At 39.5% G+C, this 24232-nt stretch overlaps 1 protein-coding gene across 1 annotated transcript in view; it reads left to right on the forward strand.

Moving 5' to 3' along the window:
* elfn1a (extracellular leucine-rich repeat and fibronectin type III domain containing 1a) overlaps positions 1-19647 on the forward strand; it is an 86459-nt gene extending 66812 nt beyond the window's left edge. The window contains exon 3 of the mRNA XM_058653731.1: positions 13715-19647. Within this exon, the coding sequence (XP_058509714.1) occupies positions 14116-16467 (2352 nt within the window). The 5' untranslated portion in view covers positions 13715-14115 and the 3' untranslated portion in view covers positions 16468-19647. The remainder of the gene's footprint in view (positions 1-13714) is intronic.
* Positions 19648-24232: the final 4585 nt, after the last annotated feature.

Raw genomic sequence — 24232 nt, forward strand, 5'->3', positions numbered from 1 at the left:
TTTCTTACAATTCTGTGTTGTTTTTAAACGTTTCTGTACAGCACTAAAAATGCTCCATAAATAAAACTGCCTTGTCTACCTTTACACTAAAGAAACACATTACATTCAGACAATACTATTGAGTTGAATGAATGCTTGATTTGACGTAGAATGAAAGTAAAAACTTGTCCTCGATCCCTGACACATTACTGCCCAAGTCGGACAGCCAGACACTGATGCTAATCTATAATCCATTTGAGACACAATTTTCGTCTTCAGAGCCATTTTTCAAATGGCGGTGTAAAAACACACACAAAAAAAATCAATCCTGAAACATATTAGATATTAACAACATCAAAATAACCAAAACAGAGGATGTTTTTCCAAATAGTGATTCCAAAAAAGGAAAGGTGAATGAACAATGTAAAGGAGGACAAGGTGCAGATATTAAAAAGTAATAAAACAGCCTGCAAGTGGTTTATGAAATAGAAATAATGGCAATTTGCGATGGCGTGACAGATTTTCTCATTTGAGTCGCCTGCGGTCTCTCCTGCTGCAATCCTGTTATCTCTCAGACTCAGCGGCGTCTTAAACAAAAATCTGTCATGAGACTTAATGTGTCTTGAGAAGCTTATGGGTCTTTTTCACAACTGTTTTAGCCTCTTGTTACGATCACATAAGAATTATCCAATGCAAGAATGTGATCACAGGAACCTCCATACGGTACGGTCTATAAAGAGCCTTTCATTCTTGGAGCACTGACAATAATAATGATATCAATGAGTTAAGTTTCCATTATTTAATAGTAATAATTTGTAAGATCAAGACATGCAGTTACGTTTAAATTTTGTAATAAATAAAATAAGAAAAATAATTAAAAAGGGTGAAAAAGAAATAAAAAGTCAAAATATGTAAAAAAATAAATAATACATTAATTAAAGAAAAACAGGCTATATATGTATATATGTATATATATATATATATATATATATACACATATATATATAAACAAACCATATACATACATATAAATCCCCCACTCGCCATGTATTTAATAGATGTTTACAAGCAGTTAGCTAAAGGCAGTAAGAGGCATCTATAAAACTGAGAAAGTTCTTTAATGTTTTATGGAGGTTGTCCTTTTTTTTTGATGGAATAAAAACGTTAAAGGGCTCTTTAAATGGGGAATTTATTCTTATAAAATATCTGCCAGACAAACGCTTGTATGTAACAAATATGAATAGTTCTGCTAAAGTGTTGACAATGACAATATCCCACTGATTAATACTATGGCTCACTGTAGTGTCCTTCCAATTACTTCCGTTGTCTTTTCTTCTCACATCAGCAAGCACAGTATATTCCTATAGTTTCACATGTTTGATTACGGAAGTTAATTCCAAAGGACAAAAGCAATAAATATGTAAATTCCGGCACAAAGCTATCAGGGCATTCTATATGTCCACTAATGTTCATTAGCATTTAAAGCCCTTTTATTTGTTGCATCTCGACTGGGATAGACGTCCTCCCACTGGTCTACCTGTCATGTCATGTTGAGATCTCCTTCAAGTCTACAGTCGGCTTCCTGTGCTACACAAAAACAGCATTTTATTCCTTTGATAGTCGAGCACGAGCTCAACCTTGCTCCCCTCGCCCCCGTAGCCTGAGAGAATTTGCCCTGTCAGAAACAATAACTTTCTTTTCCAGTCAGAGACAGTTTTATTCCTCAACATTACCATTGTGCGAGGTGGTTGGTCCATTTGCTGCCCCCTCTTGTTTCTTTTCATCATTGTATTCATCATAGACAAATTTCTGCAGGAAAGTCTGATCTCTCTCTCTCTCTCTCTCACACACCCCCACACACATCGATGATAGAATTGATTTTCCTTCCTGTCACTTTGCTCAAATGCTGTTTTTGAATTTTGTAGGGGAGAATAAAGATCTCACAAATGAGCATGAAGTCATTATTCTTCCCAAATCCCTGAACAAAAAAAACAAAAAAAACAGACTGATGAACAAGGTTTCCTTAATTTGCTGCCAATCATATCTGTTGCCAGCACTTTACAACAAATCACACACCAACAACCAGAGCTGGCAAGACACATGCTGACCTGCTGCTTCATCAACATTGTTTTTAAGTAAGAGCTTTGATATACTCTGTACGTCCCTTTTAGAGGAAAATATAACAGAAGCTTACTTAAAATGTGTGCATTACTAGAATTGACTATGGAGCCCCAGACCTGACATGGGGAAAAATCCTAATTCGTTCCAACAAAATAGGTAAAACATGCACATGAAATACTAATTTGTGGTTACGAAATGGTAATTTGTTCCCACAAAATAGGTAAAACGTGTGCACAAAATACTAATGTATTCCCACAAAATATGGAAAAACTTGCACATGAAATACTAATTTGTTACCACAAAATAGATAAAACGTGCGCACAAAATAAATAATAATATTAATAACATTCCCATGAATTAGCAAGAGAGCTGCACAAGTAAAGCGAGCAAAGAAGGCTGAAGCTTTGTGATGGACATAGATAGTACGTTGAGTTTTATTTTAGGTTGGGAATGAGATATTTTCAAAAGCTTGGCATTGCAAGTAATCATTATTAGGCAGCAACGTAACCCCTCCAGCAGCAGGGGATACAAATTCTGTCGGGGATAACTACCTTGACATGACAGGTCGGGTTACGGGGCTACTTGTAAAGTAACCTGGGTTGGTTTTCTCCAGGTTCTCCAATATGCAATACGGTTTTGTGGGAACGTATAGTATTTTGTGGCCATGAATTAGTACTCTGTACCCACGTTTTACCTATTTTGTGGGAACAAATTTATATTCAGAGTTTGATTTTTTTCCCGTGTCATGTCTGGGGCTCCGTAATTTACCTAAGTGCATTTATTATTATCCTTTATCTTTTTTTTTTATCTATTTGAATTATTGTTTTTGTTGTTCAGAGTTAGTGTTTATTAACATTAAAAAGGGTTTGGTCAGTGTTTGCACATCTCACAAAATTGCACCATAACATTATAAATATGTGCCAATGTCATAATGGAAACAATTCATGGGCTCAACAGCCAGTACAACTATACAACATAACTAGAACTCAGTGTATCAGCATGGCGTGGATTTCATTCTTCCTCTGTGGATGTCATAACACGTTTGGTACACAATACAAGCTGAACTGTGTAACCAGTGGGTCCAGGGCACAGCTGGGCTACAGTATCAGTGGGAGGCGACTGCTATTATGTTGTTCGCTATCAATCAAAGTGACTCAAACCAAATGCATAGAGACAAGAAAACACTACATAAAGACTGAGAATGGCAAGAGAAGCAAAACCACTATTGAATAACCATGGACTTGAAAAGAAAACGAGAATGAAAATGTTCAAAATATGTTAAACGCTCTCAAAAAAGACAAAATACACAGAGTGACAAGACAAGAGGAGACAAAAGAATAACTGCAAACAGATGAGGCAAAGAGGAAAATACCACAGAGGCACGTTAATGCAGTCAGAGTGTATAAGACTTTGAAATTGTTTGTGCTCAGGGGCCCGTTATGTCATATCCACCACCTATACCCTCTAGTTTTATTTTCACTTCAGGCTGTTGATATTGCATCATTAGATTAGTTGGCAAGTGGCTGTCATGCATTGGAAGCTAATAAAACATACACACACACCACCCACGACCCCAGTCTCCAGCTACATGTTCTTCTGCAGCACATTCCTGTATTTTCACAGATATCATGGCTGTCGTCGGGGAAAAATTGACACAGATAAAAGGTTTGCATAATGAAATGTACACCTGCTTAAGTTTAAGAAATATGTTCAGAAATTAAAATGTGTTTAACCTGCTTGCTCTCCCTTACCAAAGTTCATACAAAAATATTAGCATTTTAGGTAGCTGCTACACTGCTAAGATGTAGGATGTGGACTCAAAAGTAAGACTCGAAAACACCTTTTACTGGTCTTGTACAAAAAAAGGTTTCCAATAAGCACAAGGCAACAAAAGAAACCCTGGTTGTCAGACAAGATGAACTGGCAACAGACAACAGGAAACACGCCGGCTAAATACACAGGTGGAGGGATAACGATGAACAGGTGAAACACATCAGGGCGGGGCAGGTAATCACAGACGCGGGAAACTTTACAGGAAGCAGACACTCAAACAAGAGGCAATGGTAATTATTTCAAAATAAAACAGGAAACAGAACACAATACTACTCAGGATGTAACAGGATGTTAATTTGGTGGTTTATAAAATTCAGGTTGCAGCAGAGACAAAGAGAAAGTGAGAAAGCAGCAGACATATTCCTTAGATATCACAGACTTAATAGGTGTATTTGATGATTTCATGAAAGCCTTTTTTTGAGTAAAGCTAGAATCTCTTTGTCCCTGATGGCAGTTGTGTTATCGGTTAGAGCAAGTGTCTGGCTCCCCAGGCTGGTACCCCAAAAACGGCGTACTCGCCAAGGTCAGTGTTGATGTCAAAACCACATACAACCACTCACCTCTTCACCTCCACAATGCAAGACAATTTATTCATCATTATTTGTGTTTCACACGTTCTGGTATCAAGTATCACACAGAGATATACAACACACTTGGCTGGGAAACATTGCTGCATTAAACCAGCAGCTGAAAGTGTTCAGGCAGCTTTATTTCCTGTTAGTTTGGTCCCTTGGTGAATTTATTTTTTGATTAACAGTCCCGGAAATTGTAGACTTGTATTTATTTTGATTTACTTTTATCAACTCTCCTGTTAAATCTGTTACATCATTCTAAGATTTGACGACGGGGTTTGTCGCTGTTGCTAAAGTCTAAGTTCCTAAAGACAGAGAGAGAAGAAGCTGCATGTTACACAGGAATTCTTCTGGACTTTAAAAGATAAAAGTGGAATTGACAACTTTTTGGCTCAAATGCACCATTATGATGTTGAACCACATTGCGCAAGGTAATGGAGCGATTACATTAAATCATTCAATCGTTTTCCAAAAGAATTGCAATGTGAAACAGTTTAATTGTATTATTTTTGCTCTGTGTCATTTAAAAAAAAAATTAATAATATACACAATGGAAACAATACAGATGTTATTAGTGTTGTATAAATTAGTAGTTTATGTGCCCATTTTGTTTTAAATTGATAACACAGTAAATATCTAACTGGAGCTTGAAGTCACATCGCAATTCAAATCATAAATAGAACTTTTTCAGCCTTGTCTGAGAGTGGAAAAGGAAACTGTTCATTTTAGTTTCCTGCTACGGACAACACCTTGAAGATGTTTCCTTTGATTGCAGCTGTGTTTCACAGGGTTTCTTGGAGTGCCTTCATTCGTGTTTTTATTGTGTGGTTGTGGCCCTTTATGGATATCATAAATATGCCCCACACCTATACAGAGATGTACCGAAGAAAAAAAGGAGCAGTGAAGAAGTAATCAGTGACAGCAGAGATGGAGCCTCATGGTAGTTCGCTCAGGCAACAAACCCATTTTAGTTTCATTTTCCAATTGCGTAAGCTCACGATCTGTTTCTCACAATGGAAATTCCAAATAAAAAGATGCGGACAGGAACCCTGAGAAAAGGAAATAGAAGAAATATCACTCCCTCCACCACTGCTGCCTCCTCCCCTATTAGCATTTTGTTCTACTTAAGGTGAATTGTGAATACTTTTTAATGCACGCTCAAGTTAGTTGTATGTGAAATACATTTGTTCCATGAGCAGAGCTGCACTGCCAAAACACAGTGTATGGATTTTTACGCAGCTGCAAATGAGACGTTAAATCCTTTATTTGAGTGTCATTCACCTGAAGCTAATCCTTTGATTATGTAGGATAAAATAAATGTTTCAGGATGTCGATTTAAACTGGTCTCAGAGCCGCCTTTGTGGAGTTCATTTCAAAGTGATAATGTCCTCTTCCTAAATGTGTCAGGTAGTCCATCAGGCCAGACAGACAGACACATCCAGCACAGAGAATGGATGCTCTTGTTCGCCGCTTGTCAATCAGAAAAGTGAGACAAGTTGAGCTGTCAGTCACGAGAGCAGGCACTGCAGTCCAGCATAATTGAATTAGCTCCTGTCACTCTGTGAAGGTTAATTGGCGGGGAAAAGCTTGGTCGCGCATAGCGAGGGGGTAACTGACAAACGATAGATGTCTTAACCCATGACTTTCGTCAGCACGTGTTAACTTTATCGCTTTTCATCCATCCCTAAACATGAGATGTTAAAGCTTCAGGTTAAATCCTCTGAATAGTGAGTTTTAATATGTTCCTGTCATGTTCGGTGGCTGCACTATAGTTCCGACTCTAGCTCAAAATGTCATGAGTCAGCAGATCGAGACGTTGCGGGCGCACGTGTTGGCTTGGAGGGCAAAAGATCGTGCCGAGTTGATGGTCAGTTGATGGCCTGGAAAATTGCATTTAAACCTTCAGGTGTTATTCCAAGTTGTATCTCATTCTCAAATGTACAGAATTAAATTAAACTCTTCATTGCTCCACTCCCTATAATAAATGCTCTCGATACCCAAGGTATTTTTTTTTTTGCCTGGAGACCAGAACTGTTATGTTTTTATAGAATTGTCTTTTATATGGAAAGATCAGAACAGTAATTTCCAGAAAGCGCTGTGAAAGGTTGAACAAGATGCACGACTCATGGTGTCCTGTTTTCAACTAACTACTTTGCAGGGCTACATCAATTCTCATGCAGAGTTTCACTAAAGCATCTGTTTCCACTGATGCACTGTAATTCCATGCCATTCTCCATGGCTTATCATCTTTATAAAAGGTGTCACCCAAACTAGAGCTTTTAGTATATGTAATGAGATTTTTTTTTTGTTCTGGAATAAGCTTGATTCGCAGCAGGCCACGAGGCTGCCGAAGGACTCGTGATACACCGAAGAACAATAGAGTGAGATATTGGGAATTTACAAGAGATGGCAGGGCAGTAAGTCATTTAAAGTTTTACAAAGTATGACATCTGTGTGGAATACCAAGTAGTGAGTGGACTGAATGTAACTTTCCAATGCAATGCACCAAAAGGCATTTTCACATTCAGGATGCCTGTGCCTGTTCCGTCGCAGCTCATCCTTTGCACTCAGTGGCCTTAATTATCCACAAAATGATCTCTTATTTCACATTCATCACAAATGTATGATCAGCATCACCGTAGTTCAGCCCACATACTGATCATTTAGCAGGAACCAATGCTAATTGGCTTTAGTGGAATATTATTTTTCCTTATTAACCTCTATGAAACTTTAACAGTTCAGTGTTTGACATTTATGAGGCTTTATCAGCAGAAATTTAATACACTACCCATGTACCTATATAGACTTTTTAATAGATTGAGCCTTTTAAATGCACTCAAACAAGGGTTTTCTTGCTTCATGGAGGCTGCCGTCTACAGTGGCCTAAATGGACAATACAGTTGACCTGGGTTAGATATGAAAAGAAAAAGAAAAAGAAAAAGGGGAGAAAAGGTATTTTTGTGCATCAGATTTCACCAAAACATCTTATGTTAAGTGCCTTTTAAATTGCCATTGAAATATGTTGTGATGGCATCACACGCATGGATCTTCACCTATGAGGTTCAGGAGTTTTCACATCATGTTACATGACCAACCATGACATCATAGTCTTTCCTTATGCTTTATAGATTTGTATCTGTTTTAATTTAGCTGCCTCTTGTGATTTAAATGAAGGGTTAGTCTTTCACAACTGCTTACAAAACAAATTTATTTTACATACAGCACTTATCTTCATGTTGTCACTTTCAGGTATGTGACACAATGCCCATTTAACAATTATGTGCTAATCAGTGGATTCCAGTACATAACTGAAGAAATTCAGCACAAGATTACATTATATTGTGTCCACTGTCCTCCTGTTGTCAGCTTCTTTGGCCATGTAATGTCCATTCATTTTACTGTGCAAAGAAAACCATGAAGTAGTGACACTGGTGAGCCGAAATGGTGGTGAAAATTAAAATATCGACATTGGCACACGCGCATCAATAAGCGCATCTTGTGAGTCAGTAGATGCCTATTGATGTATCGATATGTTGTCCCATCCCAAACGACTAAGTCCAAATACAATGCCTTATCACTATATTTATCACTAAATGCCAGCTCCACAAGGTCACATTGAGATAAATAATGTGCTGGATGCTTTGAAAGGCTCTGATTTATATGAGGAAGCAACTCCAATTGCTAGGTAGGGATAAAAGGCTTTGTCTGGGAAAACAAATGGGCATCAAGGTAACGTGTGATTTTCATCAGCTGCAAGATAACTAAAAAAAAAAAAAAAAAAGTCCATTTGTTGAAGTCTAGGGAAACACACATAATGTCCAAAAAGTATACCAGTGAAGTCATAAAATGACATATTTTTTTGTTCTTCCAAACTAATGTATGACTTTAATATCTTTGGATATAACCCGAGCATACGTGCCCTCAGTCTCCCTCCCTCCAAAGCAATTCAGTATCTCAATGAGCACAATGTTTTCCCTCCCCAAGAGAAGTAGTTCCATTTCATCTCAATTGATTTGCCACTTCTGGTTTCCCATCTTTACTTCTTTTCATTCTTCCCACAAGAAGTGCATGCATTTTCAATGACATCAAATAAAGGGCAGTCATTGGTATGGATGAGGGGGGCCCTCAGAGATTGAGGCACCTTCACCGCCACACAAAGCACAAGATAGGAAGCACGAAGGGAAACAACAAAAAAAAAAGCACAGCTCCGTGTAGAAACAGTGTAAAAACTGATGCATTCATATCACACTTTTGTTGCCACTTGGAGGCAGAACAGTGAAAAGAATATTCATTTGATATACAGGGTGAAATTGGCTGGACAGATACAATAAGAAACAGAGGAATGGGAGGCAGAGATAGTCAGTGAGTATGCTAAGGTGAGGTCTGGTTGGGTTGCATACAATGCATGTCTCTGTGGGAATGAGATACGTAGTTTCAAGATTGTTTTCACAGTGTGGTGGTCTGGAGCGTCTGTCAAATTTTGCCTTGAAGGCTTTTTGGTGGGGCAGTTCTCCTGAGGCATTGTGTGAGAGAGCACAACTCTCCTGCTTCACATATAAAGGCTCCAGTGAAGCACAGAGGGCTACTGCAGCTCAATGACTTCCCTTTACATAGTGCCCAGCCTGTCACTACCACATCTACTTTGGCTCTCTCCTCAGTACCCACAAGATGGCTGCAAAGAAAAAAGAAAGAAAATCTGATACGTCCATTACATGTTGCCAAAACTAAAATTACTGCCTTGCAGTAGAAAGCCTCTACCAGCTAATTAAGTTGTAGTTCACATTTACGTCTGTTCAGACAATCCTGAACAAGGAGACCTACTTCCACACTATTGTTATCAACTTTAGCCTCAAACCCTAATGCCCCTTAGCCCTACCCCTAATTTCTGCAGAGTGCCAGACAGAGGCGGAACTTTAAGTGGGCGGAACCACAAGCACGAGGTGGAGCTACAAGTTGTCTAAAGCCGTGTTTCCATCGTGGTACAGTACGGTGTGGTTTGGAACAGTAAAGCGCTCAGTCAGGCTTGTGTTTCAACTGAAAACAGTACCTTTACTTGGTTGGCAGGGTGTGTCCTGTGCCGGTGCGCTAACAACGAACAAAAGCTTTGTATGAGAACAGACTGTGGGCGGTGAAGAAACAGTGGTCGCAATCCACTGACTGTTGTGGGTCTAGCTCCGCCCGTACCGTACCATATACATACTCTGGTAACCCCAAGGGAAGGGTACCAAAAGTGGAATGGTTGGGGCTAGTTATTTTGATATAATTCCTAATGGAAACACAAAAAAAATACGTACCGCACCAACCTGAAACGTTCCACTCGGTGGAAACATGCCATAAATCACAGAGAAGGGTCTACACACTAACTGTAACCCTGACCTGAACGCTATCCACTGATGATTTAGATGCAGTCTGTGATCCAATCAGTATTTGCGTGGTTCTGTGTGATTTGGACAACTTGAAATTCCGCCCCCCCCCCGCTATAGTTCCGCCTGCTCTCTTGCATTCTATTGATGGATGGATACTATTGCTCAGTTTTGCACGTCCATGTGTAGGTGTACTGTGTCCTGATTTACACACTGGAGCATTAGATAATAGCATTTTTTGTGGCTGTCTCCCGAGTACCTCCCACCGAAACCAGCATGGGCTGTTCTAACTTAGTAACAGTCAGTTGTATGATGCTACTAACTGACACTATCTTGGATAGATCTTGCATTTAAAAGACATTTTAATCTCAGTGTTTATTGGAGTCCACCCCAACTCTACTTTCAGTAAAAACTTTAAACTCCTCACTATTGGACGAACATACAGTAGATGTATTTAACATGACTGACTGGCAGAGGCAAACAAATATGAGAAAGTGAATGTTAAAGATTAAAAAAAAAAAGGAGCCAATGACTTATTCAGTAGAAGAGAAGTATGGATGGGCCCCAAGCAACAGAAATATAAATTTACAAGGCTATTTTTGAATCACTCTTCAAAAGCAGGGTTTCAATAGGGTTATCCAGAGAAAGGGGGGAAGAAAAAGAAAAGCCTTCATTACCCAGCACATAAAGCCTAAATGGAAAAGTGACTGTGGAATGGCTGCCTGTGTCTGATAGGGAAATAGATGCCTTGGGTGTTCCAGCATGCTGCACTCAGAACTGGACCTTATAGATTGCTGCCATTATATGAAGTAGGTCTTTGGTGTCAAATAGACCCAAACTCTCATGAGACAAATATACACCATCACTCATTTACAAGATCTCCAACTTGGTGTGATTAGCATAAAACTAAAGCAGTAAATATTCATTTTAATGTAGACTGTTGCTCTGGTTATCCCTCAGCAAATTACTTCTACTCCAGGCCTTTTCATATGCCGTGGATTTATCAGGACACTAGTGGCAGGAAGTTAAGATAAGCTTTTTATTTGTTTTTTTTTTAAATCAAGATACAGTATCACCTATCAGTGGGGGCACACTTTCATTTTAGTATCTACTCCAAGAAATGCTGAACTAGTCTGGCGGTAATTTATGCATGGGTTCCACTAGTGAGCCATAGCCATCAGTTGGAGCCACACTAGAGTGAGTCACTGTGCGCAAACAAATCACAGCCAATGCATTGAAAATGAGAGAGAGAGATTTTTCCCTTTAACTTAAACTTCCATTTAGACACTAAAGGCTCTTTTACCACGTGCCAAGCTGTGAGCAAGCGGAGGTCGTGTCAGACGGGCTCAGTCTCTGCCACGCGGTATTTGCGATAAAGGTCACAGACTGGGGAATAATAACAAGACACCGTTTTTTTGCTTCTTCTTTTTTTCTTTTAAGAGAGCTCTTGCCTTGCCAGATATTCTGCCGAGGTGTATTTTTCATATTCATTTCATGGAACATTTGATTTGGAACCTTTATCTTCCCAGGGGCTTTTGTGAGTGTTCTTTTCTTCAGTGCTTCTTCACCACTGCACTTTCATGATGGTGGTGTCATAATGGCAGCCTTTGGCATTTTGTTGCGGGGTCCGCCGCCACGACATTTACTCCAGCTCTGCATTTATGCAGCTGCTTTTACCTGATCACCCCATTCCAATTGCAGGTCATGTCTTTCAGGGAAAAGTACAATTAAAAACAGTTTTTCGCCCACCAAGCTTTATGCACTTTTGCTCATGTAAGTTTATGTGAATATGAGCAGCCGAAACCTTGTTTTGATGAGACAGTATTTATGTGGTGGGCAAACAGAAGTGTTTTTTTTTTGCATTCAGCCTCATGGCAAAAATCTTGCCATTGTAATGCATTAATTTATCACATTTTGTACAATGTGGGAATGGGAAGGCAGAAATATTGAATTGACAGTTAAAATGCACTACAAGCGCTTCCGTATTCACACTAAATTTATGAAATACACATCACATTTAGGCTAATACATGGGCGACATGGCAGATTCACATATATTCTCGCCCTCTAGGCTCAACTCAAATCTCTGTGAAACGTTCAAAGCCTCAGATTACAGAAAACAATGCTCCAGTCTATCAGTTTCTCAGCATCCTAATCCTAATGCATGTACTTCTTGTGGGAAGAATGAAAAAAAGTACAGATGGGAATCCTAATAATACTACTCTTTTTGAATTTGGAGAAAACATAACTTTTGCCATTGGATTGCAGACTCAGTGTTATCAATAACACACCACAACCAAAGCAATGGCCGAAGAAGTGGTGTCAGTGCCAATCGGGTCGAATCAAAATGACAAATGGGTGGTGGTTCTTCTGTGCAGTGGCATTTACATCTCCACATTTATGTAAAATGAGGAGAACTACCACACTGCTGTGATTGTAATGTGATAAATCTTATTCACTAAAGGTCAAATGACAGCAGGGATGGACCTTGGGGGCCACGGTAGCAGGTTTGGTTTCAACTTGAGGTCTATTCTCTCTGCCATGAACTGTCACGCTTAATCTCCTCGAACACTCTGATCATCTCTGCTGTGTCAGGCGGTCTCTTCCCACCCGATTGTGTCTCCACAGAAGGCAAAACACCCTGGCCTATGTTGGAGGAAACACCTTTTACGATATTATAAAGTGAACAACCTTAACCTCCATTTGTCCATAGTTTTACTAGCATTTAAATGTATGGCAAACTCCTCGTTAGATTAGATGTATTTTAATTCACTTTAATTCACAAATCTCTATAATTACTAGGTAAAATATAAATATATGATTAACTTCATACATAAAAAGCACACTGGCTAAAACCCTTGAATAAAAAATGTGTTATTGAAATAACCCTGACCTGACAAAGTTGACTGAGAATAAGGGTTGACACAGCAAACTTAGAAAAGTTAGAAAAGTTTACACACTTTTTGGTTATTGGCCTCAACAAAATGCTGCCACATCAGTGAACTCTTTGACGTGTGGTGTCAATTGTTTGTGGTAAAGGGTCAGTAAACTTTAATTAAGTTGGACCAACAGCAGTCTTGTGGAGTGCTCAAGGTTTTGAGAACAGGAGGCTTATACCTTAGTGACCAAGTTTGCAGTCTTCACCTGACATTTAACAGACAATGATTTTTCTCTACGTTCACTGTTTTTGTTATATCATTTTTATAACTTTTCCGTTATTTAGATGTCACAGAGCTGATTTCATGCACTCCTTCGAGATATGTTTCCTTCCACATTTGTTATGCTGCAGTTTATCAGGCAATGTGTTCTAAGTTTTTGTAAGTTTTTAATCATGGCTCATCTTTCTTTACATCATATTTTAATTTAATCCAGTGTGATCCAGTAATCCCACCGTATCCACAAGTTTAAACTTTCCTTGTGTATAATCCAGTGCTGAAGCAGATTTTTTGATTCATGCATGAAGCTTTTTTTCAGAAGAAATCCCTAAATACATTGACCCAAAGTGTCATTTCATGTGGTGTTGTATAATTGATTTAATTCAGCTTCTTAACACTGGCCTCCCTCAGCTGTGTGTGACAGTTCTCAGGTTAATGGTGTGAAAACAGGGACCCTGCTTTTCCCAGCCTGTCAAGGGGTAATTGGCCAATGCTTTCCTTGATTAGCATTATGCCACAGGGACTGACAACACCCCTTATTTTGTGTACAAAATAATTGGCGGAGCATGAATAAGCGGGGGTCGCAATAAATAAGAATGCAGTAACAATATATGCAATGTAAATTTAGTAACCTGATTAAAAATGTGGTCTAATTAATGTCTCCTTTGTGTTCATCTGTCTTCATATTGCAGGTTATTCCTCCATGCACACGAGGGAGACGCAGCGAGGAGGACACTTGCAGAAAAAATAAGATGAGATCATTAAATGATGGTAACCTCTAAGGAGATAAGCACAAGCCAACCTGAGGTGGTGAAAGCTCTATTAGACCACACCGCCACAACTTCACTGCAGAAACACCTTAATGAAAGAAAAGCAGTATAAAGGCATATACTCCACATTTTTCTGACTGTTACATGGTGACAACACCATCCATCAATGAAGAGGAGGCTAATAAAAGGACTGTTTCTGGCCCTGAAAACAGTTAAACACCCAGCTGTTTTTCCAACAGGATCATCTCAGCTGTACTAAAACCACAGCGGCATCACCCTCTTATCATTTTCTGGCCCTGCACATTACTCTCAGTGAAGCACCAATGGCCTGCAGCTTAGGCATGGTGATGAGTGCCTTGTTTTGGTCTGTAGCCATTGTATATTTTACTCATGTTGGCAGAGTCAGAGGAGACTGCTGGTTAATTGAGGGTGAAAAGGGCTTTGTATGGCTTGCAATTTGTAGCCAAAACCAACCACCTTATGAGGCCATCCCACAGCATATCAATAGCACCATTGTGGACCTTCGTTTGAATGAAAACAAAATCAAAAGCATCCATTATTCTGCTCTTAGCCGCTTTGCCAACTTGACCTACCTGAACCTGACAAAGAATGAAATCTCCTACATAGAGGATGGGGCCTTTTCTGCTCAATTTAACCTGCAAGTCCTTCAAATGGGCTTCAACAAGTTGAGGAACCTGACAGAGGGAATCCTCAGGGGTTTAGGAAAGCTGCAATACCTCTACCTCCAGGCAAACCTGATAGAGACTGTGACACCCAATGCCTTTTGGGAATGCCCCAACATAGAGAACATTGACCTTTCTATGAACCGTATCCAGCAGTTAGATGGGTCCACGTTTACTAGTCTAACTAAACTGACCACCTGTGAGCTGTACACCAACCCTTTCAACTGCTCGTGTGAATTATATGGTTTTGTCAAATGGCTCTCAGTTTTCCCAAACAGGACAAACGAGCGGATGGCCTGTAACTCCCCACCGGGTGTCTCTGGTTATAGTTTACTGAGCCAGAATCCAAACAATCCAACATATCGAAATGCGCTTCACATGCTCACAACGGTGTGTACTGATGATAATGTGACAACATTTATTGCTCTGCCCACTGAGTCACCAACACCCCCACCAGACGCAACACTTTGTGGGCTGGAAGATTGTCCATCAGGCACTGAGCCTGATGACATTACCATCAGTTCAACCTACAGCAGTGTGGAAGTCACTCCTCTGATGAAAGTGAAGCAAGTGTCGAATACAGGCGCCGTCATCACAGTTCAGATTCCTAATCCTTTCAAAAAGATGTACACCCTTGTTCTGTACAACAACAGTTTCTTCACAGATATCCAAACTCTTGCCGAAGAAAAGAAGGATATTGAGCTGAAAAACCTTAAACCCCATACCAACTACACGTACTGTGTCGCTTCAGTGCGTAACTCTCTAAGACACAACCACACCTGTCTGACAGTCACTACTGGCCCTCGTATTGAAAATGACAGAGCTGTAAATAACGCAACTGCTACTCATTACATTATGACAATCTTAGGCTGCCTCTTCAGCATGGTGATTTTTCTCGGGGTGGTCTACTACTGTTTGCGAAGAAAGCGTCAGCAAGATGAAAAGCACAAAAAATCAAGCAGCCTGAAGAAAAATATCATGGAACTCAAATATGGTCAAGAACTGGAGGGGGGGAATGTTTCTCGAATGTCTCAGAAGCAGTTGTTGGCTGGGGAGAGTATGGCACGCATGCCATATTTACCATCCGCCGGGGAAATGGAGCAATACAAATTTCAAGAGATAAGTGAAACTCCTAAAATGATGAAGGGTAATTACATGGAGGTGCGCAGTGTGGAACACCATGAACGCAGGGAATGTGACATGGGAATGGCTGGGAATAGCCAAGGATCCGTGGCAGAAATTTCCACCATTGCAAAAGAGGTGGATAAAGTTAACCAGATAATTAACAACTGCATTGATGCTCTAAAGTCGGAATCCACCTCTTTCCAAGGGGTGAAATCTGGAGCAGTGTCCACAGCAGAGCCTCAGCTCGTACTTTTATCAGAACACCCACAGAATAAATCTGGCCTTCTGTCCCCAGTATACCAGGACAGCTATCACCACTCTCTGCAGAGGCATCGGACCTCTAATGTCTCACCAAAGAGGCCCAGTACTGCCACCGGAGGGCCCATGCGAAGCCCCAGGCCTTATCGCTCTGAATCCAAGTACATAGAAAAAACCTCCCCAACAGGAGAGACCATCCTCACTGTCACACCTACTGCCAACATGCTGAGGGCCGAAGCGGAGAAGATCCGTCAATACAGTGATCACCGGCACTCGTATCCCGATGCTCAGATAGAGGAGCTTGAAGGACCCGATGGTCACAAATCCTCTATGTTGGAGCCTCTTACCCACTCCCGCTCCAGAGACTTAGCATATTCTCAGCTGTCATCTCAGTATCACAACCTCAGCTACTCCTCCAGTCCTGAGTACTACTGCAAACCTTCACACAGCATCTGGGAGCGTTTCAAACTCCACCGGAAACGGCACAAAGACGAGGAGTACATGGCTGCAGGGCATGCACTGCGTAAGAAAGTCCAGTTTGCTAAGGATGAGGACCTGCATGACATTTTAGACTACTGGAAAGGTGTGTCATCCCAACAAAAACCATAAACCTCTTTAGGTGTTTTTAAAATCAATGGACCACACGTTGCAGAAATGACACAAGAACTTCATGTGACAATTGAATCAATGGAACCATATTATATTCAACTACTCACACGTGTGTATAAAATTCCTTTCCTTTTTTTGACTGTGAGAATAATGGGGTAAACATTCTTTAAATTTGTCATATTATGTAAAGCATCCGAAGGGAAAACTTTTATCTATTAAAGAGAAAATATATATTGCAAATTAATAATATATATGTTACAATGGATTATGGGTTTTTGGGTATCGCATGGCCAAGTCCTGTGACAGTGGATTTGCTGTTGTGTAATATGAAACTACTTTATGAAGATATGTCTGATGAAACCTCAATATTTTCTGATGAACTATCTGGACCTTTCATTTGGGAAAGAACTTTTTGTTTTTAATTCCCGCCCCAAACTATGTACAGATATGGGTTTCTATATTTGCATTGTCTGCTGTGTAAATGGAAACATATTAGTGGATGAGCCAGGTTTATCAGATGGAGCGCTGTCGAGTTAGAGTGTTGTGTTGCTAAGAATGGCATGTCCCACTTAGACCTGTGAATTTTTTAACCTTCACCACCTGTTTTGTTTTTTCTAATTACTCTCATTCTTCTCCAAGCTTTTTCAGAAGATACAGATGGATTCAGTTTTAAAGTCCCCCCCTTTGTCACTCAACACAATTTTCACTGGACGGTTTCCTGGAAGACTTGTTACAGACGAGTTGCGGCACATCACTGGCCGCAATAAAGCTCCGTCATCGGTTTAGCGAACCTCCATTTGTATCTTTAGAACCAAAGTAGAACAAGCTGAAATGTTTACACTTATCTCTGCACGGTCTGGGAATCGTACAGCAGTCGGTCCATGTCGACCTTCTCTTTTTTTATTGTATCAGTTACTTCTTTAAAAGGTGAACAACATTGGGTAACAATAACATCCACACACACACACACAACGTGGTATTGGAAGCGTATTATTAATCACTCAAACTTCGAGGGGAAAGCAGCTGTACTTCGTCGCCTGTTCTTCAGGTGAATGGCTGCTCTTCTCTGCAGGAGAGCCCGATGGATGAATGTAACAGATACATATTCTGATCTGTCTATGGCAGCTTTTATGTATATTTTCAAGGAAGTATTTATTTATTGCAATTGCTGACTGTTTGTTTTTATTGTTCTTTGCTTTAATATTTCTTCCAGTGTATTATATTGCATAATATTCGATCAGATTAATGGAGGAGAGCAGTTTGTTATTCAGCTGGGCCTTGTTGCTTGCTGAGAGGTTTCATTTTCATTTTTAACTGCTAGGCCCTTAAATCTTTTGTATATTATGAAAGCTGCGTACCAGACGAATATCAACATGCTAGAGTAAAATTTGAGAATGTGAAACTGAATCCTCTGACTCACTGGCTGTGAATTTGTACAACATGACTTCTTTTTTTTAACAAAAAATAAATATATAGAAGACTTAATGTTCTTTTTTTTTTCTCTCTTCACAAGTTGTTTATATAATTTATTCCAAACAGGCTCGTGATGATTTGTTGCATATTTATGAATGAACTTTTGTTTTAATTTAGTTTGCAGTCTAGAATGATGGTTCATATAAGGTAGAAATAATACAAGGCTGAAGATATCGTCCAATCAAGAGCAACAGTTGATTGTGCTAATTTTCCAGTTGGGTGCCATTACAATAGCGCCAGTAAAACCACAACTTCATTAGATCAAAACTGCTGTAAACATGATAGAAATATACCATTTAACGTGTTTAACATATTAAACAAACTGCCTCCTCAAACTTTTTCAACTGCTTCCCAACGCGTTGGTCTTTCCACCACTGAACGCCAATAATAAAACCAATTAGTTTTGCATTGTGTTAAACACCATAAATACAACTTTGGCCGGACCCTGTAAGTAAACAACAAGCATAATTTCCTGATAATACACATTTATTTTTTTGTTGTTGTTTTTAAAGGAATGAATAAGATACAACTAATTTAAAGTGGGTACTGCAATCCAAATGAAAAATAAACGGATACACCACTGGCCCCACTTCCCTTCCTCCACAGACACTCAAGGTTGTTGGAAAGTTTAAGGAACCAATTCTGCATGACCCAAAAGGATAGGTCTACAAGGAGCTCCACTTATACCCCCTTTTTTCGACATAATACACAGACAATTTGAGGACACAAGGGATAGGGCAAGATGATCCGCTGTGGCAACCCCAAAAGGGAGAAGCCAAAATAATAAGTTACACAAACACAATTTGCAGGCTGTAAATGACATATTAAGTTGTGAATAAACCATCAGCGAAACTAATAGTTGTAATAGTAAAAAGACGTTTCCTTGTTATCATGGTCATTTTAGGATTTAATACTACTTTTCTTACATACACCACCTCCAACACCAGGTTAGCACTTGTTTGCTGCTTTTGAGTTGATCACTTCACCTACAAGTGAGTATCAATGTCACAGAGTTAACATTAAATCCTTTGACAGAAAGAAAAACCCATTAAAGCAGGACAGGATGTTTCAGAAACACTATGGTGCACTGAGCTAGAAGACATGCCCCAAAAAAGGGACTTTTTCAAGTGGCATACTTCTTTTTTTTTTTTTTTTTCACTGGGTTTTAACACTGCATCCATTTCATGTAAGTGAGTCATCGTGTGATTATTCATTAATGTGATATGAAGCATTCATGAGCCTGATGGGAATGTGTTATGTAAGCACCTTGTAAAGTGTTAACTTGGTTGTCTGACTTAATATTTCAACCGCCTTAAGATTTTGGGATTTGTGTACAACTTGTAAATTTCCTTTTGTTTTATGTTGATCCTGAGTCTCCATTTCTTGTTATTTTTTTATATACATATATATATATATAAAAAAGAAAGCATTTCACGATCTCCTGGGGGCAGTCAGGTTTCTAGTTAATTTAGCTATTTAGCAACATGTTTTTTATACTGCATATTGTAGCACTTCCTCTGTGTCTAATACAAGTTTAAAGTGTTGAGAAAAACCTTTAGAAAGATCAACAGTTTGCTGTTCAAGTGCATCAAAACAAACAAGAGCACAAAAATGTCTTCATTTCATTTGATTTTATTTCTTAATACTATGTTATCTGCTTTCAGACAAAGTACTGTGAAATAAAGTTAAGGGTGCACATACAGATCACACTCAGCATCTTTATTATGACTTCCCAGCTTCTCCTGCAGGATCCTGCTCTGTCATGTCCATGGCCCATCGAAACTGTTGGAAACAATGTACCATGACTTGAATCATCTAATGACATACATATTTAAGGGATTTGTGTCTGTCTTTTAAGATTCCATTCCCAGGATATAATAAAATGCATTTTGCAACTGGTTTTGTCTTAACTTAAGCTTTAACCAAAAGTAGTTTGCTATGCCTGCAGTTAGTGACATAATGGTCAGGAAAGCAAAAATGTGATATGAGTGATATGGATGAGCACAGCGATCAGACACTGTGTGTTTCTATGTAAACATTCTCTGAATACCAGTGATGGCCAGTTCTCATGATACACAGCTGCTGCAGTGCAGAAGAAATAATTATTTCATGACCATGATAGAACCTCTCTCTCTCACTCACTCACACACACACACACAATAAAAATCCAGTTTTAACCTTTTGAAATTCAACATTATACCAGTGAAATACACTGGCCTTGACAGCACTACTATCAGTGTGTTTTGGTCTGCAACCACCAAGGTCTACAACCCTGACAACCCCCTGAAATTCTATATTATTTTGACAGTTGCAAGTCTCCTTTTATTTGTACTAAACATTCTAGGATCCACATTCCACCGCAAAATAATTTCCACAAAGAAAAAAAAGAATATGACTGCCGGCCTTTTATTCCCCTTTGCAGACAAGAGAGAAACAGCCAAGTCTTCTCTTTATCCTTATTCTTACTTTATTTATGTGTCTGTTACTTTGATTCAGTGTCTCTACTACTCGTGCTGTCTTTATGGTTGTAAAATTTAAGGAGCTAACTTTCAGAGGGGATTCAAGGTTATGGCTGTAATCAAAAGGGATGAGGAGTAGTAACCCTTTTTTATTTTGGGTACATTATTCTGGGGCTTGTACCCAAAAATAATGATGGCTGGTGTCTGGAGTCTGGTTAATGACCAATGTGCTATTTGAAAAACTAGAGCCATTTAAAACAAACTGGTGACAGTTTAAAAGAAAACAAACAGTCACAAAGCTAGCTTTTAAGTTGTCTAAATGACATGGAAAAGTGTTTTTGGGGATGCTTGTATAACGGGGGGGGGGGGGGACAAAATGAAAAAATCTCTACTGTAATTGTAGCTGTTGAAGAACAGATGCCCCATTAGAAACATATCTAGTGGACACAGAGTCTCTCACGAAAGAAACGACTGAGTGGGACCACACTGATGCAGACAGATCCATTGATTATAACATTTAAGAAGACACCACTGCACTTAATACTGGCAGCAAATAAATGCAGCATTGTAAAGACAATTTAAGATGAAACGTGTAAGGAAATGAAGAAAATATCAGTTTTTAAAACTGCTCTCATACCAGGCATTAACACATAGAATGGGTTTGGTTAATTTTCGGTGTCGGTAACAGTCAGTGTCTGAACATGAAACATATGCCTGCTTTAGAACAGCAGAGCGTTATTACATGATGAGAGGAGATGACAGGGTGATAATAACAAGACTATATAAAGGTTATATGCGTTAAATATCCACAACAAGGGGAAAGAGGGAGCCTTAGCTAAACCTGGCTGAAGTTACCCGTGTTGCCACCCTGTCTAGAAGAAAATTATTATTATTCACACCAGCATGTCTGTCATGGTCTGTATGTCACAGCTTCTACTCAGCAACGGGGTGGGCAAACTAGGGTCCCAATATGACAGGGGGGCCCCAACAGACGACTGATACAGCCCCACAGCAGTGACTCCAGTTTGTTTGTAAACTACGGCAACATTGGGGTACCACCTAACGGGCCCTACTAGTTTGTTGTCAGAGTCAAGAGTCTGTGCTATACGGCATATCTATGAGGTCAATATACATTCATGTATATTTAAAATAGGGCCCCAATTGTCCCTCTTTGCCTAGGGTCCCCAGAGACCCTAGTCCCTGTTTCAAAGTCTATTTAAACAAATCTTGATTGCAAAGCCTTGTTTTTCCTTCACCTCAGGTTGTGCCTTTTTTGAGAGCGTTACTGGGGCTTTTTAGGTTTGGTAAAGTTTAGCATTTCCAATGCTCTGCTGACATGTGTGTGTTGAACTGCTACAATGTGTTTTTGAGTGGTTGGCAAAACAAACTACAAACCAAAACTTCACAGTTCAAGCCAGTGAATTCAGTGAATGTAAAGGATCTCATATCCTTGCAATATCTTAAACATCCAGTGACACCATGGGTTTCTCCTAAAGGGGCACTTTTGAGACCACCATGTCCAATTGAAATCTTCACTTAAATAAAGTTGCGCAAGACTGACCAAGACCTGCCTTTCCACTTTACATCAACAGGTGTTTCATAATGTGATGACTAATGTTTTTTTCTTGTATGTTTGCATCAAAATGATCGACATTTTAAGACATTTTACAGAGTCTGGGATGCAGACTGAAAACCCCAGAGTCTGTGTCCTGGATGCTGTGTCTCGAGTGTGTGTGATTATATTGCAGGTGAGTAGCTGAGGTGCCTTTAAACTGACAGGGGACACCTGTCCAATGCTCCCAATTACTTAAGGCTGACTAATCAAGATGCCAGAAACAGCACCTGCTGATGCCTGCATGCCTCTGTAGCCTTTTTCCCTTTATCTTATACCAGGGTTTCTCAGCCCTGGTCTTGAGGACCCACTGCCCTGCATGTTTTAGTTGTTTCCCTGCTCCAGCACACTTGATTCAAATGCTCAGCTCATCAGCAAGCACTGCACAAGCCTGGTAACGACCCATTTATTTGAATCAGGTGTGTTGCAGCAAGGAAACTTCAAAAACATGCAGGGCAGTGGATTGAGAAACACTGTTTTATACACCATGCAGCATATATTAGTCAGTGAACTCATTCACACTCATAAACTGACTCCTTGGTGATGATGTAGTCACACAGTGTGTGTTTTTGTTGATATACAAAGCAGTAACAAAGAAAAGAAATGTAGGTCTGGGTGGGGACCCCTCAAACTCAAAGAGCAGTGATGTCTTTCAGTGTCAGCACAAACAAAGGAGCAGAAATACATTTTTCTCCAACTGAAATAGCTTCAATAAACCACACCGCAGTGTATAGCTGCACGGTGCAGGAGCTATCCTTCCTCTCACAAAGCAAAAGTTCAGGCCAATTTACAGACTCAGAATCCTCACTTAAGCATTCTATGCATTCACCCTCATTTCTACTTTTTGGAGGCAGAGTATGAGAAGTAAGTGTCTGCAAGGACTGCTTATTAGTGGAGGCAAGTAAACAAGCAGACTGGCCTGAATCCAAAATCAAAGGTGCAGGCCAAGGCTCTTGAATCTCTGTCCGTCTTGCTTTTCTCTTCCGACATGTTTTGTCCCTTAACAAACAAAGGGCAAATTCCCCAATAAACAACAACAGTTCGACAGCTGAGGCTAACATGCCTCCTGCTTATCTCCTGCCATGTACACAACCTGGGGACTTTTCTTTACTTGATTAAAAAGTCTTAACAAAAAAGCAATAATCATATGGATGTACACTGCTTAACTTCACTCTGTCATCACTGGCTTGTTTACTCGGCTGTTTTTCCTGCCCTTCTATTGCAATTTGCTTGTTTATCCTGCCCGGGGGGGGATTCAAGGGCTTGACTGGTGAAGGCATTGACTTTAATTTGCTTTTGTTACTCACATCACTGAACAACAGAGGTTTAGCACTAAAAGGCACAAATTACTCACAGATTCAACCCACAATTCCTCACAAAGAATTAATTGTTATTCTCTGCTTTACAATTAAAAAATAAACTTTTAATTTGGCAAAATAGTTTAGACAGAGAGCTCTAATGCGTTTTTGCTGTAATGGATTTTAATATCTCCAGTCTCTGCAAGTTGTTTCTTTAATCAAAACGACTCATATCTTGAACCTAATAAAAAAAACACAGACTATATTCATCACGTTTTATATTGTGCCTTTTATTGTTCAGTGCAGTTTGTTTTGTAAGTGCAGTTCTATCAGTTCTACAGTGTCCTGAAAAAAAAGATTCTCAGTAAATCAATAAACAGTATTCTCACCTCTTTTAATAGGTGCAAAAATCATTATAGGGTGAAATACTGACTAGTCTTTGTCCAGAATAGAAGCATTAAGCTAAGAAATTGTTTATATGTATATCTATATGTATATATACATGTAGTATGTGTATACATATATGGGCATTATAGGTGGTTGTGCATTAGTGGTAGTAGGGCATTTTTCAAGGGAAGGGGTTTGATCCCTGACTCCAGTCTACATGCCTATTTGTCCCTGTGCAAGACAGTTAACTCCAAATTGCCGGCAGTGTCTTAATGGGTATGTAAATGTTGGACAGATGTGTTGTATGAATGTGTGAGTGGATAAATGACAGAACTCTAGTATAGAGTCCTTTGGGCGGTCATAAAAAGCATATAGTTAGAGCTGGCTCAGGAAAACCTGGACCATCTCTTAGTTAGGCTGCTATAGACCCAGACTGCTGGGGGAATTCCTGTGGTGCACTCACACTCACTCTCTCACACTCAGGGTATGAATATGTCATTATTATTATTATTATTATTATTATTATTATTATTATC

The sequence above is a fragment of the Solea solea genome, chromosome 16, assembly GCF_958295425.1.
Source record: "Solea solea chromosome 16, fSolSol10.1, whole genome shotgun sequence".
NCBI lineage: Eukaryota > Metazoa > Chordata > Actinopteri > Pleuronectiformes > Soleidae > Solea > Solea solea.